Source organism: Mirounga angustirostris, unplaced genomic scaffold (assembly GCF_029215605.1).
Source record: "Mirounga angustirostris isolate CCGP_5_RB_7025 unplaced genomic scaffold, mMirAng1.0.hap1 SCAF_1, whole genome shotgun sequence".
In the NCBI taxonomy this organism is placed as follows: Eukaryota; Metazoa; Chordata; class Mammalia; order Carnivora; family Phocidae; genus Mirounga; species Mirounga angustirostris.
This window is the reverse complement of record NW_026991709.1, coordinates 192,592,745-192,607,933: the sequence shown is the minus strand read 5'-3', so window position 1 is coordinate 192,607,933 and position 15,189 is coordinate 192,592,745. Positions and strand designations below refer to the sequence as shown.

The 15,189-nt window shown below is 41.4% G+C and overlaps 1 protein-coding gene across 1 annotated transcript in view; it reads right to left on the bottom strand.

Annotated features, from left to right (window-relative positions):
* Positions 1–15,189, bottom strand: part of ERC2 (ELKS/RAB6-interacting/CAST family member 2) — an 832,212-nt gene that overhangs the window by 32,133 nt on the left and 784,890 nt on the right. Inside the window, exon 14 of the mRNA XM_064593283.1 lies at positions 4,649–4,796. Within this exon, the coding sequence (XP_064449353.1) occupies positions 4,649–4,796 (148 nt within the window). The remainder of the gene's footprint in view (positions 1–4,648; positions 4,797–15,189) is intronic.

Genomic DNA, 15,189 nt, shown 5'->3' with positions numbered 1-15,189 from the left:
CTTTGCTCAAGTGTGTCCTTCCCAATGAGGCCCATTTGTCTACCCTATTTTACATTGTTACCATGTCCTCAACCCTTCCCTGACATTCCTGTTCTCCCTTATACTGGTCTACATTGTTCTTTTTTTACCATGTAATTTGCTTATTTATTATGTTCAGGTTTACTGCCTTTCTCCCATCCCCCCACCCCAACCATTAAAACATAAGCTCCACTAGGAAGGCGTCTTTATTTATTTTGGTCACTGATGTATTCCAAAAGTGCCTCGCCATCCCTAATACAGGGAAGGCACTCAATGAATATTGTTGAGTTGAATTCCAACATGGTACTTGGCCTCACTAAGCTACCTATATTTTCTCACCCTTGTGCCCCTGGGCAGCTTGGGAGCCACAGGCTGAGGCATTGGAACTTGAGTCCTCTGACAACATCTGTGAGGTGTGGGGGTTAATCCATGGCTCACCCTATTGCTTTAAGGATGCAGCATCTAGCCTAGCTAAGAGCAAAGTGTCAGCACTTCTACATCTCAGAAGCCCAACCCTGCACTTCCGGGTATGGGTGGCATGTATAAGTATGGTAGTTGCATCATGTGGTCTCTTGGAGCCTTGGTTTGATCAACTCAAAAATAAGAATGACACTCTCCTCATTGCAGCAGATAAAATAACTGTTATGGATGAATCCCCAGGACCTGGCAGAGAGCCTGGCACATGGCAGATATGCAATATGTTGGTTGGTTGATTACGAGGAAAAAGCGAGATAATGTTTGTAAACTTATGTATACATAAAGCACTTGGCATAGAGCCTGGCATGTGGTAATCATGCATTCATTCACAAAATAAATATTCATTGAGTGCCCGCTATGTTCTTGGCAAAGTGTAATAACTGTGGGGATTGTTGAACGAGCTGCTGATGTTCAGTCACAGGGAATGTCATGGGCAGTAGAAAGACCTGCATGAGATGAGCTGAGCGGAAGGCAGCCTGAAGAGGGTGGCATCTCTCATGAGCCAGTCTGCTTCAGTATCCTCACAGAACATTGTGCAGATGAACACCCAGACCCAGGCCTTCCCCTCCCATTGGCCTAGACACCTAAAAGAGCTCTGCCCTCCCAAGTCACTCATGCAGGTGCTGACAGCTGAGGTCTGGGACTCGCTCTCCCAGGGGTGCCCTCTCTGATTGACTCTATGTGACTGCATACACAAACCAAGCAAATTTAATAAGCACTATGAGCCTCTTCAGTGCTGGGTGCTGGGGTCTATGGTTCCTGACATGACTGTTCACTGCTCCCCAAGTGCTTGGGCTTTAAGGGAGGGAGGACCAGGAACACTTAGGTAATAATGTCTGTCTGCTCTTTCTCCCACAGTTCAAGAGTGTGTTCTCAACAAGTTATGACTCCCAAACTCAAACTACCTCTAGGGTTGGTGGTGATAAAATCAATTAGTAATAGTAGTAGTAGTAGTAGTAATAATAGCAGCTCATAAATATACAGCACCTATTAAGTACTAGGCATGTGCAAAGCTCTTCATATACATTATACTCACAATGCTTGGAATTAGATTATTAGCCCAATTTACAGACAAGGAAACTGAGGTTTATGGAGGTTTAGTATTTTGCCCATGATCACACAGCTAACAAGTGCTCAAACAAGAGTAACCCTAAGCAGTCCAACTCTAGATGGCAGCTGTAAAATATGGTCATGGTTGTGTGGAAAAGGGTCTTTTCAAGCATCATGGAATGTCCGGCTGTGAAGCCTGAGCAAGGCACCCAACCTCTCTGGACCTGTGGTTCTTTCTCCTATAAGAGCATCAGCCCTTCAGTTTTGTTGGGAGTTGATGAGTCAGTGTATGTAAAACCTTTACACCCATGCCTGGCATGTGGTGAGAACTCAGAAGTATTAGAATTACTGACATGATCAAATAGCTTAAGCCTAAGTGCTCTAGGCAGAACCCAGCCCTTATGAATAGCCAGAGACCATTCTTAAATGGCATCTACTTCAAGCTTACAAAGGTAAGGGGACCCCACAGGTTCTGGAATACCCTTCTGCTTGTCACTCTGAATTCCTTTCTGAACCTGATGGGGTATGTGTAGACTCAGGTGGACTATCCAAAACCCAAGCTCTATTGCTTATAAATTGTTTTAGGCTGGTTATTCCACACTCTGAGTCTCAGTTACGCCCCCTGGAAAAGGGAGGTAATCTGCCACCCACACCACAGGGCTGCTGTGAGGACCATGGGACAAAGTTCCCGAGGGACACGGGATACACATCCTGGCACAGAGCAAACACTCAATAAAAAGGGAGCACTTTTATAAGCCAATTAATCATTATTCTTAGAATCATATCATTTACAACAAGGGTACATCAATTCATGTGGTTTTTTTTTTTTCCCTCTGTTGCCTACAGGGTGTGGGTAAGGATTTCAAACCTAAATAATTGAGGAACTCATCCTTCTTGTTTGCTGCCTTCTTTTTTCCCACAACAGCCCTTCAGATCCTGCCTTAGTTCAGGCGGAAGCCTAACTCTGCATGGCTGGGGTTTCCCAAATGTGCCCCACGATACCCAAAACCAAGCCTGTCGTGAATAATGAAGGCTTTGTGCAGTTTCCCAGGAGCAAATGGAAGGGCTACACTCAATCCTTCCTGGAATCCAGGAGTGCATTTTCATGATGCTGAGAAAGAAAAAAAAAACAGCCTTAAAAAAGTTCCTTATTGGGAAAAGTAGAGGGAGATCTGGGGAGCAAGGTATCTGAGAGACAGAAAGAAAAATATAATCCACTATGCCTGACAATAAGGCCTCTGGCAGTCTTGGCTTTGCAGCAATGCCAGGCCTTTTCAGAAGAGCTGGCCCCATAGGGTAGCCACCAAGTCTGGAACCCTTGACAAATACATAATAAATGAAATCACATTACAAGTCAAGATATAATGCCATCATCTATGGTCTCAGGATTTTTGGCCACCAAGTACTGGAAATCATTAAAAGAGGTAAAGGGCAAGGCAGGATGTGGCTGTTATGCACCCCCCAACCCCCACCGTGGGGGCAAGTGTCTCCTTAGCTACTGACTGACCTGAGACCTTTGGATCATGTATGCATCGTAGCTGGACCCGTGGTACTTGGCCATAATATCTGGGCTGTAGCCAGCATCACAAATGCATGGTATATTCGAGCTCAGGGGCTGTTTCCTAGGTCTATATACCTGTGGGAGAAAGCTACAATGGTTAGGTGCAGGAGGGGAGGGCTCAGGGCTCACAGGGAAGGAGTTAGGAGAAAGCAAAGAAGGGGGCTTGTCTTGACTTTCTGTGGCTAGGTGGGTGGAAACCCAGTGTAGAAGATGCACAGCCCCAAACGAAGAGGTCAGATGTAAGCGGTTCCCAACCCCCAGGGCCAGCGCTAGCGAGGCATGCTGCTCTGTGGAATGACCCCGATGTCTGGCAGTGACTGGGACCCTCCCTCTGCAGGAGAGGGCACCCAGGCATGGCAGTGGTCTCTCTCTCTCAGCAAGGCAGCCCTATGAGAAATGGACTCTGGTTTAGGGTCAAAGGATGCCTTTTCTTTCCTGAGGAGGGAAAGGGTTGGCCCATTTGTGAAGGGAAGGGACTTATTTCTTTGGGCTTCTCTTCCACTCACCTTGCACTCTATGCCCAGATCACCCTAGTAGACAGAGAACCAGTCCTGGGGGCTGAAATTGATGTGGACCCACTCCATGTGGCACCATGTGGCATTTAGAGAGCTTCAGAGCCACATGTGGCCCAAGCTAAGATGTGATAGCCACCTTGTGAGATCACAGACCACTGAGCCATAATATATGCTGAGTTGGTTTCATAATGAAGTTAGAATCCAAGTGAGTATCTTTAACCATTGCTTCCAAAAGCCCCCAAGTTCTATATGGAGAAGAAATAAGGTCTGAAGATTTCAGGAATGATTTTGCAATATGCTTCAGGTGCAGTTTCCATTCAAATCACTTCCAGAAAACCCTCCAAAAAGAAAAGAACTGCTTCTGTACAAGTTAGGACTTTGCCCCTCCTTCATTTTTCCCTCCTTTCCTTTCCCTCAGAAGAAATACAGTGGCCTAGAGAGGAGGAAAAAGATGGATAATTGAGTAAATAGGTGATTAAAAAATGTTTAACTAAATAATGGCTGGGGAGGTCTCCAAGCATAGTCTGGCAGTGCTAGGGGCTGGGAGATGTTCCTTAGTTGAAAGGTCCTAAAGAAACTAGTTGAAGAACCAAGGTTGGAAGTATGGAAAGAAAGAAATCTAAAGAACTAGATGAGCAGAGTTACTGATGGGGCCCAGAATGTGAGCAAGACAGAAGGTAACGAAGGTGCCCAGAATTTAATTAGTAGTTTCTAAGATTTAGTCAGAAATCATACAAAGTCCATTGGAAGGAAGAGACCTGAGAGCTATTTCTGGGGAGATGATGTGAATATAAAAGAAAGGAAAATAGTGCTGGCTGCAAACCACACAAGCCCAGGCACATGCACATAAACACAGAAAAGCAGTAAAATGATGTTCCAGCAACAACTTGGGCCATTTCATTCCTACCTGGTTTTAGCTGCTTGAGCCGGCACGATGGACATGGGAGAATGCAGAGTAGCTAAACCCAGAGAAAGCACCCAAGGCCCCAAAACCAGCAAAACACACCTTTCGTGCAGGAGGCCCCACCTGCTGCTTTAACTGATGCACGAGTCGATCTTTTTCCCGCTTGAGGGCCATAACTTCTTCCTGCGTCTTTTTCTTTTTGGAAGCAGACAATTCCAGCAAGGCAATATTTGCATCTTTTTCACTGATTGCCGCAAGCAGCGCTTCCTGTCTGGTAAAATAAAAATTATTGTGATCATTTTTATGAAGTGTAAAAAAAAGTAATTGTCATTTACAGTTGAAATGAACCACAGAACACTGTCTTAATGGGAAGGAATTATGGACAATGTTTAAGACAAACTAACTCTTTGATTCTCAGAATGGACAAAGTATTCTGGGTCAGAATCCCTGAGATGCATGCACTGGTTCCTCTGAAGGAGTCATCTTTCATTGTTTCACAGACAAAGCTGCAAATTAGAAATGGAGGGAGTCAATATGAGCATTCACTTCTAGGACACTTTAATCCATCCATCCATCCATCCACCCACCCATCCAGCCATTTGCCAAGCAAAGTTCTAGGTACTCCAAGACAACCCAACAAAACTGGCCAACAATTTAAATATCAATATCATTTTTTTTCATGCAAGATTTTCTTTTGAAGGCACCGAGATATTTAGTAGGGTAGTGCTTTTCATTCTCAGTGTAATTAATGATGCTTTCCTGCTCTTCCACCAAAAATCATTCCTTCCTCAGCCTTCTTATCTAGTAATTATACCACCATCCACTGAGTAGCCCAAGCCCCAAACCTAGAAGTCATCCTTGATTCCTTCCCTTTCTTCTCTTCCCAGAGACACTCCATCAAAACTTCAGTAGGTTTTACTCCAAAATACATTCCTTATCTAAACATTTTTAAAAGATTTATTTATTTATTTTTGAGAGAAAGAGAGAGCATGAGCAGGGGGAAGAGCAGAGGGAGAAGCAGACTCCCCAATGAGCAGGGAGCCCAAAGCAGGACTCGATCCCAGGACCCTGGGTTCATGACCTGAGCTGAAGGCAGACGCTTAACTGACTCAGTCATCCAAGCGCCCAAAAAGACATTCCTTACCTAAACTGATCTACTGTTATCAAACTTCTCCTAACCATCAGCAACTATTCCTGCAACCCACTGGTCTCCCTAGAACAAAACCCAAAGTAATCTTTAAAAACATTATCAATTTTGGGGCTCCTGGGTGGCTGAGTCAGTTGGGCGGCTGACTCTTAATTTCAGCTCAGGTCATGATCTCAGGGACATGAGATTGAGCTCCAGGTAGGGCTCCATGCTGGGTGTGGAGCCTGCTTGAGATCTTCTCCCTCTGCCCCTCTTCACCCTCTAAAAAAAAAAAAATTACAATGCTTTGACCCCTTAATCTCTGATTATTGCTTAGAGTTGCCTCCTCCCATTTTACAGTTCAATATTCTGGCAACATCTGTTGTAAATTTCAACATGGAATTTGGGGGGACTGTTTCTAACTAGAAAATGGCTCTCCAGGTGTCTTCATTTAGTCTTTCTTCACACTAAGGAAGTCTTGTCTCAATCTGCGTCACTTCTGCCACATCCTAGATACCTTGTAAGACCTCACAGCCCTGGGAAAGCCTCTGTATTGGATATTTTCTTTGCATACAAGTCCCAGGACTAAAACCTGATCATGATCCTGTTTTGTCTTTCTTAATTTCCAGACCAGAACCCCTCCAGACCAGGCCCCCTCCAGATGTTTGAACAAGATGGTCATTATTTGGATCTCAGATTTTCCCCCTTCTCTGGGCCCTGCTAATGGCAGGCAGTAGGAGCTTCTGTTGGGGACTCAGTCAGACATGTGAGCAGCAGAAATGTCAGGGAATATGTCCACTTTCCAGAAGAAAACCAGTGCAGGCTGGACTATCAACAGCAGCATTCAAATCCAGCTTCACACAGCCTGTCTCCTTCTGGATAACATCTTGAGACAACAGACATACTTACTATTCACAGCTCATGCATATTTGTACATAAAGCCAAGCTGAAGAGGCTGCACAGCCTTCAGATCAGGGAGAGCCCATTTGCTACCTACTCCAACTTAACTACCACACACCTAAGGTGACTGTAATATTTTACCCCACTCTGCCCCAAATTGAAATGTCCATGTGAAGCTTTTTTAATGGAAACAACCTAAGAAATCATTAGTAGGAAATTTGGAGATTGATCATAGACTATGCTGTATCTCCACATTTCACTCTTTTAAAAAGATTTTATTTGTTTGAGAGAAAGAGCAAGTGTGCATGTGCCAGCAAGAGTGCCAGACTCCCCACTGACTGTGGAGCTCAGTGTGGGGCGTGGGGCTTGATTCTAAGGCCAGGACTCTGAGATCATGACCTGAGCCGAAGTCAGACACTTAAGCGACTGAGCCACCCAGGTGCCCCTCCATATTTCACTTTACAGCTATATGCAGCATTTAAAATGCTCATGAAAAAAGATCTGTGAAAACATTTATTTGTTGAGAGACAATTCTCCATGTGTCTCATATTTCTGCACATTTTACAAGCAAAGGCACTATCTTCTTTTCCCACAACCTTTCCAGAATGTTTGTATAGTGAATGGCCTTGGAAGAAAGATAGTTTCTCCCTTAGGATCAAAGGGTAGACATGCTTACTGCCCTCATATAATAGCATCTCCATCCAGAGCAAAGGGCAGTCATATTACTGCCATTATAAAAGATTCGGGTTCTGTAAGCTCAGGGTTCTTCTCTTGTAATGCAACCCACAGTAGGTACAGCTATTCATCTCACCCCTCTGCCTTGCCTCCATGGGGCTTGAGGAAAGGAACTGACATAAATATGCTGACACTGTTCTCTGCACCTTGAGCAATGAAGTCCTTTGTTTCTGACCTCAAAGTCTCTGGTCATCTACCTGCATCCATGAAACTGAGGCAGGCTAACCTGTTAGCATGTCACTAAGGAAAAATCTCAGAATCCTCACAGTTCTTGATGTGCATGTGTATACACAATAAGATCCCCCAAACATAAAACTATATTCGTAGAAAAAAATTGGAAGGAAAGACACCAAATGCTAATAGTCATTATCTCATGGTGGTGAAATGGATAGGCTGGTTTTTGCTTTTTTCCTGCCTATACCTTCCTGCATTCTTCTTCTTTCTCACAAAATATCATGAGCGTAAACATTAAAAAATTGTAAATGAAACTTTTCAGTCATCAAATAAACTGCAGGTGCATGCTTCAAATGCTTGGCATATGTGAAATTTGTCCATTTGCCCATCAAGGTATTTATTATGTTCTCTCTGTGCCTCTCACTCTTTATACACAGGTAAGCGCACACACACATACTTTCACATACACACGTCTGGTACAATCTAGCATCATTTCCCATGTGGACAGTTCTAATCATTGCCTAAGTAGGTTCCCTGTGTCCACTTTTATGTGTTATGTCCTACGGTCCTTTTCAACCCATTTTCCTCTTTCAGGTAAAAATTCAGAATTACACAGCTTTAATAACTGTTAAAAGTCATTATCAACATAAAGAAGGACACTTCTAAACTCCTTTTGCCCTGTAATTCTATAATTTAAGCTTTTCATGACTTAACACTAATTTATCCTCTTGTAATATCACTAAAAGTCCCAACAAATTAATTTCTAATTCTCAGTTTTCTGTTGATTAGAAAACTGTTGATCATAAAACACGTATCAATTCCTAATTCTTTACAGATGTTTTACTAAATATAGTCCCAAATCCTATTATTATTAATTATTATACATCAAAATACATTTAAAATCATTTTTTAAAAAGTACATTTAAAACCACTACTCATCAATGGGGCGCCTGGGTGGCTCAGTTGGTTAAGCGACTGCCTTCGGCTCAGGTCATGATCCTGGAGTCCCGGGATTGAGTCCCGCATCGGGCTCCCTGCTCGGCAGGGAGTCTGCTTTGCCCTCTGACCCTATCCCCTCTCATGTGTTCTCTCTCATTCTCTCTCTCTCAAAATAAATAAATAAAATCTTAAAAAAAAAAACAAAAAAACCCACTACTCATCAACATTAAATTAATGCAAAATAACCCATTTTGTTCCTTGTAACATTTTCCTTATTTTTTTTTTTACTTTGTTTTGTTTGCTTCTGGCTAACAAATATGTTTTATAAATGCTGGTATTATACAATTATAGAACTCTGAGCAAAATTAATGTAACAAGGATTTTATATATATAATATATAAATATATATACTCTCCTTTAAATATTGACTATAAACTAATGATCATTTCTTTTAAAATACCTTAATTGAAATTTACATTCAATAATTCTAGTCTACTTAAGTCAAACAGTAATTGATAGAAAATAAAAGTGTATAAACCTAGAAAAATATGAACATTTCACACTTTAGGATATCTGGAAAGATGTTCTGAACATGTTAAGGCTATATCTAGCCACTTCTTACTTGTACAGGGACGACAGGCAAAGAAAACTAAATTCTAGGCTGATAGAATCATTGCATTTGTGGTTTTTTAAAGCAATAAGCTTTATAAAATGAGTTTTAAATAATCCTTTACCAAGCTGATACATTTCAACTAATAATTTAAATCACTTTAAGCTAATTCTGCAACGTTTTGGGTTTTCATTATCCCTGCTTTAGAAGTCAGGGGCTTTTGAGGGTGAGGGATACTGAACATACATTTTTTAAAGATTAATTTCATTTGCCAGCCCTATATCAGATTCTACACTTTTTGTAATTCCCATAAGGCAATTTGCTAATACATCTACTTAAAGCCGAATGACAAATACTTTACTGAAAATACACGAGGCCTGTTTTGAGAAAATGGCAAGCATTGTAATAAATTAGGAAGCTTAAATGTTACCACTTTTTTTTTTCCAATAAGGAAAGTGTGGGAAAACTGAAATATTTGCATTTCTAATGCCCTTTTATATCTACATGTTTTAAAAACATGCTTAAGCATAAAGTGTGTACCTGTGAAAAGACATTTGGATATAAATTGGAAACACAAAGAAAAATCCTCATTATTTTCCCCATCAGGTGAATCATCTAGATTCAAGGCCAGATTTATATTGCTTCAGAAATTGTTACGGTGCCATCAACCTGAAGAAAGTTTCTTTAAGCCTGAAATCACCTTCAGCAGTTAATCTGTCCTTTCTGTTCACAGACAACACGAAAAGAACTTATTTTCTCATCTTTAGATAGTTAGTGGGGTTAAGTATATGCCAAAGTCTTGCAAAATTATCTTTAGAACACTGCAGTGCTTTAGTATACAATTACTAAGGTGATCTGTCTATGCCCCAAAATGTAGCTTAAAATATGAAAAGGAAGCCCAAATAAGCTAGAAAGGAAGATAAGATAATGCAAAGAGAAATAAATCTATAAGAGTCTGCTGAATACCAAGCTAAGAAAGTGGACCATAGACAGCATTTTATCAAAGTGCAGCCTAAACAAATGTCAAGGGGAATAATTTCTTTAACAAATATGGGCAACAATGAAGTAAAAAGAGGGGGGACTTCTGTGCCCTCACACACATTTAGTCAGGGTTAACAATGGATAAAAATATGTGCAAGAACACATTTAATAGCCCTTTGCTGTCATTCAGTTTGTAGGAGGTAGTCAAGATACAGCTAATAAAACACCAAAAAAAATGGTTTGAGCCACCCTGAAAAGAAAAACCTCAATGGAATAAAACAAAAGAAGACTGAAGGGCGTCTCCCACCAAGATAAATGCCTTCTTTTGAGTGTTCCTGTGGCTAACCTTCACAAAGAGAGCTCCAGAATCCTCTGATGGTAATACATCACTACATCACTTATCACAGTCCATTTAAAAGGGAGCTTTATAAACATTTCTATTTCACTCCCTGTTGCTGTCGCTCTATTAATGACGACTTGAGCTCTGAGAGAGGGTCCAAAATTAATTTCAGGAATTGTAAATGAGGCAGATCAATTAGGAACTGTTATAAATTGGGTTGGGGCGGGGGAGGGGAGTAGTAACACATTTTTTTTCTTGCAGGTTCTTATTTTAGTGAGCTGACCCATCTTTAGGAACACATTCAATTACAAAAGCAGATGCTTAAAAAATGCATTCCATTAAGAAATGTTTGGATAATGACATGCAAGGGAGAACCTACATTATGTATGGTGCTCAGCCCGCAGTCATGTTCTAATCATACTGTGGGAAAAAAAAATTCCGCTCAATCAACTTTTCCCAGTTAATTACTGTTTTCTTTCCCTCATGACCCTGAATCTTCAACCGTAAGTTCAGTAGGAGGTGACTTAAGACAGACGGTGACGAAAGATCCTGTTCAAAACAGCCTCTCTCTCACCCCTGGGGTGAGGATGGGTGGAGGTTTGCGGTGATCAACCCTGGAGATACATGCTCATTTGCCTCAATTTTAAAAGCAGGATTTTAAAAAAGCATCTTGAGAAACGAAAGTCTTCTGATATCAATTAATATCAACACTCCCCACCAGCAGAATGATGTATTGTGTATGCAGAAGGGCCCACGCAGAAAGCAAAGCCACTCACATAAGGTGGGGCCCACAGGGGGAGATATGTTTGAACAACCACAAGTCCCAGCAAGGACAAAGAACAGACCAGATTTGTAAAGGCCGGGCTTCGGCAGCCCAGACTCCGTAATGCGGTTTGCTCTCTGTCGCCCACCTAAAACTGACCTCAAGAAATAGTTTACTCCAATTACGGAGAATTTTGTCTTTGAAACCTAATAGCACACGACTGGAATTTCCTAACACAGGGGCCATGAAGTCTTGTGGAAGCTCTTTGCTCCATGCACCAGCTTTTACCCCACTACTTACTCAGGGCATGACCTAAGTAGGCAGCTGAGCCATCCTTGGGTTCCGCCAAGGGCGGCCAGGCCAGGAAGCTCCGTAGTGGCAACGTGGTGCGCTTTCAGGACACTGAAATGGCAAATGCGGGCACCTCTTGTCATCCTCCTATAAAGGGTGTTCGGGGAGTCTGAGGCCAACTGACTTCCCCATATGGAAGAGGCCTGAGGATGAGTGCCAGGAAGAGCTACTGCCGCCATCCTAAATTGCTCTCTCCATTCTCCTTCCTCGGGAGAACTGATAGAAGGCAATGAGAGATGGGAGGAGCGAGGAGTCCTTCTCTAAGTCCTGGTAGAAGATGTGTGTGTGGTATTACTGATGTGTGCCCCCCCCCAGATTACTGTGTGCCCCCCCCCCACACACATACACACACAGATAAGAAATTACTTCTTTCGATTTTTAGCCTATTATGATTTCTCTAAACTCATCTACATGAATAAAACATCACTCATGTCCTTAAGACTTGATTAAGGTACTTGATGAGGATACTAATTTAGTGCCTGAGCTTTGGAACTGAATATACCTGGTTTTGAATCTCAGTAATATCGTTTCTGTGACCCTGGCAAGTTACTTAGTGACTCTGAAACCTAGATATCCTCATAATTGAACTAAGAAGGATGACAATCACTGTCTCTTAAATCTTTGTGAGAGTTAAATGTGATAATGCACGTAGAGATTCTGTTCGGTGCCTGATACAACCACACAAATATTAGCCATTACTTATTATTACATAACATAGATACCACCAATGTAAAGATTCGAGTTTTGCCTTATTTTCTACCAGGCTCTCCTTTACAGTAAACATTCTAAGAATGCCAATGGGTCACTTATTTTCAAGGCTGACTCTCTGAAATTGGTTTCTGTTTAGTTGCACATTTGACTTTCCTGAGATGATGTCTGTTTCGCGAACAAATTTAAAGGAGAAAACAGAGCTTGAGTATGGACACAGTGTGTTCATCATAGAAGAGTTGCATCCCAGGCCAGGCAGGTCTGATTTCGTCAATAACTGTTCAACATCTTTCTGTCCAAACCTTATAGGAAAGGCCCCACAAAAGTGCGCAAGATGCGATTTCATGCCACATGAGAAATGGAAACGTGTTTTAAAAGGTGACCTTTTAAAAGTCAAGGTCAAGTGTAAAATCTAACCAAAGTCAAACAACTTCAAAACAAAAAATCTTCCATTAAAAAAAAAAATCTTTACAAAATGGTAAATCTGGAAGGGAGGGAGGGCAAGTAAAATGAAGGGCCTCTGACACTTCCCCAAGCACACCAGGCATTAGTGTAGAATTGCTCACTATAGTTCTCATTTGTTCCCATTATTCTAGTTCAGTGATGAGAAAGCATCTCTGTTGACCACTTAACTCTGCCAATGTAGCTTTCTATGTGCAATACACCCAACCAGACTCCCTGGAAGGGTTATTGATGATTGATAGTAGGAAAACCAAATACATCTGGACTTCACTGTGGGCCAGAGCTTTGCTAAACCTATTGTCCATGGATGATCAGTTACTGTCCAGACACTTGCCTTATCACATTAACTTTTTGGTTGGAAATGAATAACTGCCAGAAAATAGGTCACTAACTACAAGGTTTAGCACTCAGGGTATCTGATCAATTTTTTTTTTTTCTTATCGGTGAGATATATAAAATTATATACATGCATATATGTATATATATATTTCCCAAAAGATAATATATTTTAATTTTCCCTCTACTGTATATTTAATGCAACTAAGATCTGTTAGTTAGCAAGTCTTTGCACAGAGCAGCAAATTGCCCTCCTGTATCTTGAACTAAATATTTCCCCTCTTAATTTGAAATTTTTGTCTTAAATCAAACCTCCCTTTATTTATGTTTACCTGGAACAGAATATTCCCATAGGCTAAATTATAATGAAAAACAAAACAGATTGTCATGTCATTGCTGTAAGAGGAATATGAGCAGAAGGGGGCACATTCCAGAATTTTGCTAATGCAACATTTGAAGAAAATTGAATTAAGATTCTGTAAAGCAGATCTTGTGGAGAGAAATACAAAAAATTAAATTTGGTGGAAGCAGCTCCTTTGTGACAGTTCCTCTCCAGGGGAAAGGAAAAAGGCAGTGGTGTGTCTGCACTGGGGGAAGGAAACAGAGTGGTGTATCTGTGTATGCCAAGCAATAGCAGGTTTCCAGAAGGAGCAGGAAGGCATCATATCTGATAGGGAGGAAGGCTAACCAGATTCCCCTCAGCTTGAAGATGTTCTCCCTTGCGGTGCCTGCCACAGAATTGACCGGCAATTCAGGATAACCTGTAGGAGTCTTCCTTTGGGAAGCTGATGGCTTTTAAAGCACCCTCAAAGACATAATTCCTCAAGTAAATCTCTCTGAGAAGTCTGGATTTTAGGTCTGCCATCTCGTGGCCATTGCAAAAAATACTGCCCTTTTCCAGTTTTTCCCGAAGTAATTACATCTCTATCATCTATATTCTAAAAAGGCACCACAAATGAATGTTAGCCACAGAAGAGCCCCACAATGCGTAAGGAGCTAGGGCATCCCACATTCTAATACCCTTTCTGCTCACAGTTTTCATTTCTTGTTGGAAGTTTAGATTCAAATGATCACTTATCAAATTATCAAATAAACATTCAATATAGGATTGGGCCTGCTGAGAGGTGGGTTAAGAGGTGATAGGCATGTTTTAGGTGCCTTTTTTTAAAAAGGGAAAACCTAATGGACACATAGTTGCATCCAAATGAATGAGAGTATCAGCATTTCTGTACTTGCTATACATGAATTTGCTAGAACATACTGAATAAAGTAGACTGTAAATCCAAAGGGGTTTCATACCTAAAAACTAGGATGATATGTTTTTCTGAACACACTTCAACAATGTGAGGGAAAAAAGTGAGACCAAATTTATAGCAGTTATATGTTGGGAAGAAATTGCTAAAATGCTGCCATAAAAACACATTAGAGTCTGTCCAATGCACACTCACTAGCCACTTGTTGCATGTGTCAACGGGAGAGAAAGCAAATGCGTGTGGCCACTTCTCAGCAAGGTTTCACCAATGTATCATAAGCTCTAAACTAAAAAGAGATGCAAGAGCATATTCTATGACCATAAATTAATTTCAGAGCCCAAACTACAGAAGTATAAAATTATGCATACACATACATACACCTAAAGTACTGCATTGCAAAGCAACTGATTTAAAAGACATATATACAATGAAGAGTTACAAAAATCCGCTAGTGAATCCGGAAATAATGAGTTATATCTGTTAGTTACCTGAAATTTCTGGATTCATGAATATAATATATGGGACGCTACTAGAATGCTCCTTCTCAGAGGTTGAGGGAATGTGAAACCAGACAGCGGATGCAGAATGAAAGAGTCTGGTAAACTACCTGAAAGCACTCCACATCTGGAAAGAATCGTGGGGGAACCAGCCCAAGACACAATAGTATAGAAAGCAGTCTCAGATTTACAGTATGGGTGGCCTTGTGGCTCATGGAAGTGAAATTTCCACTCCGGGAGGAACGATCACTAAGAAGCAAGAATATTTCTGATGTGAAAATAGGAAGCCCACTCCAAAGCAACTGGAGGGAACGTGTTCCTCTGGGTGACTGTTTACTGACCACACAGGAAAGAATAAACTAACCAGATGATCAGAGCCCAGTTCTTCAATTCCTTGAACACGTATTAACCGAGTACCCACTGCGTACCAGGTACTGGGGAGGAAAGGACAAAGAAGACAGGCGCAACTCCTGCTACCATATGGCAGAC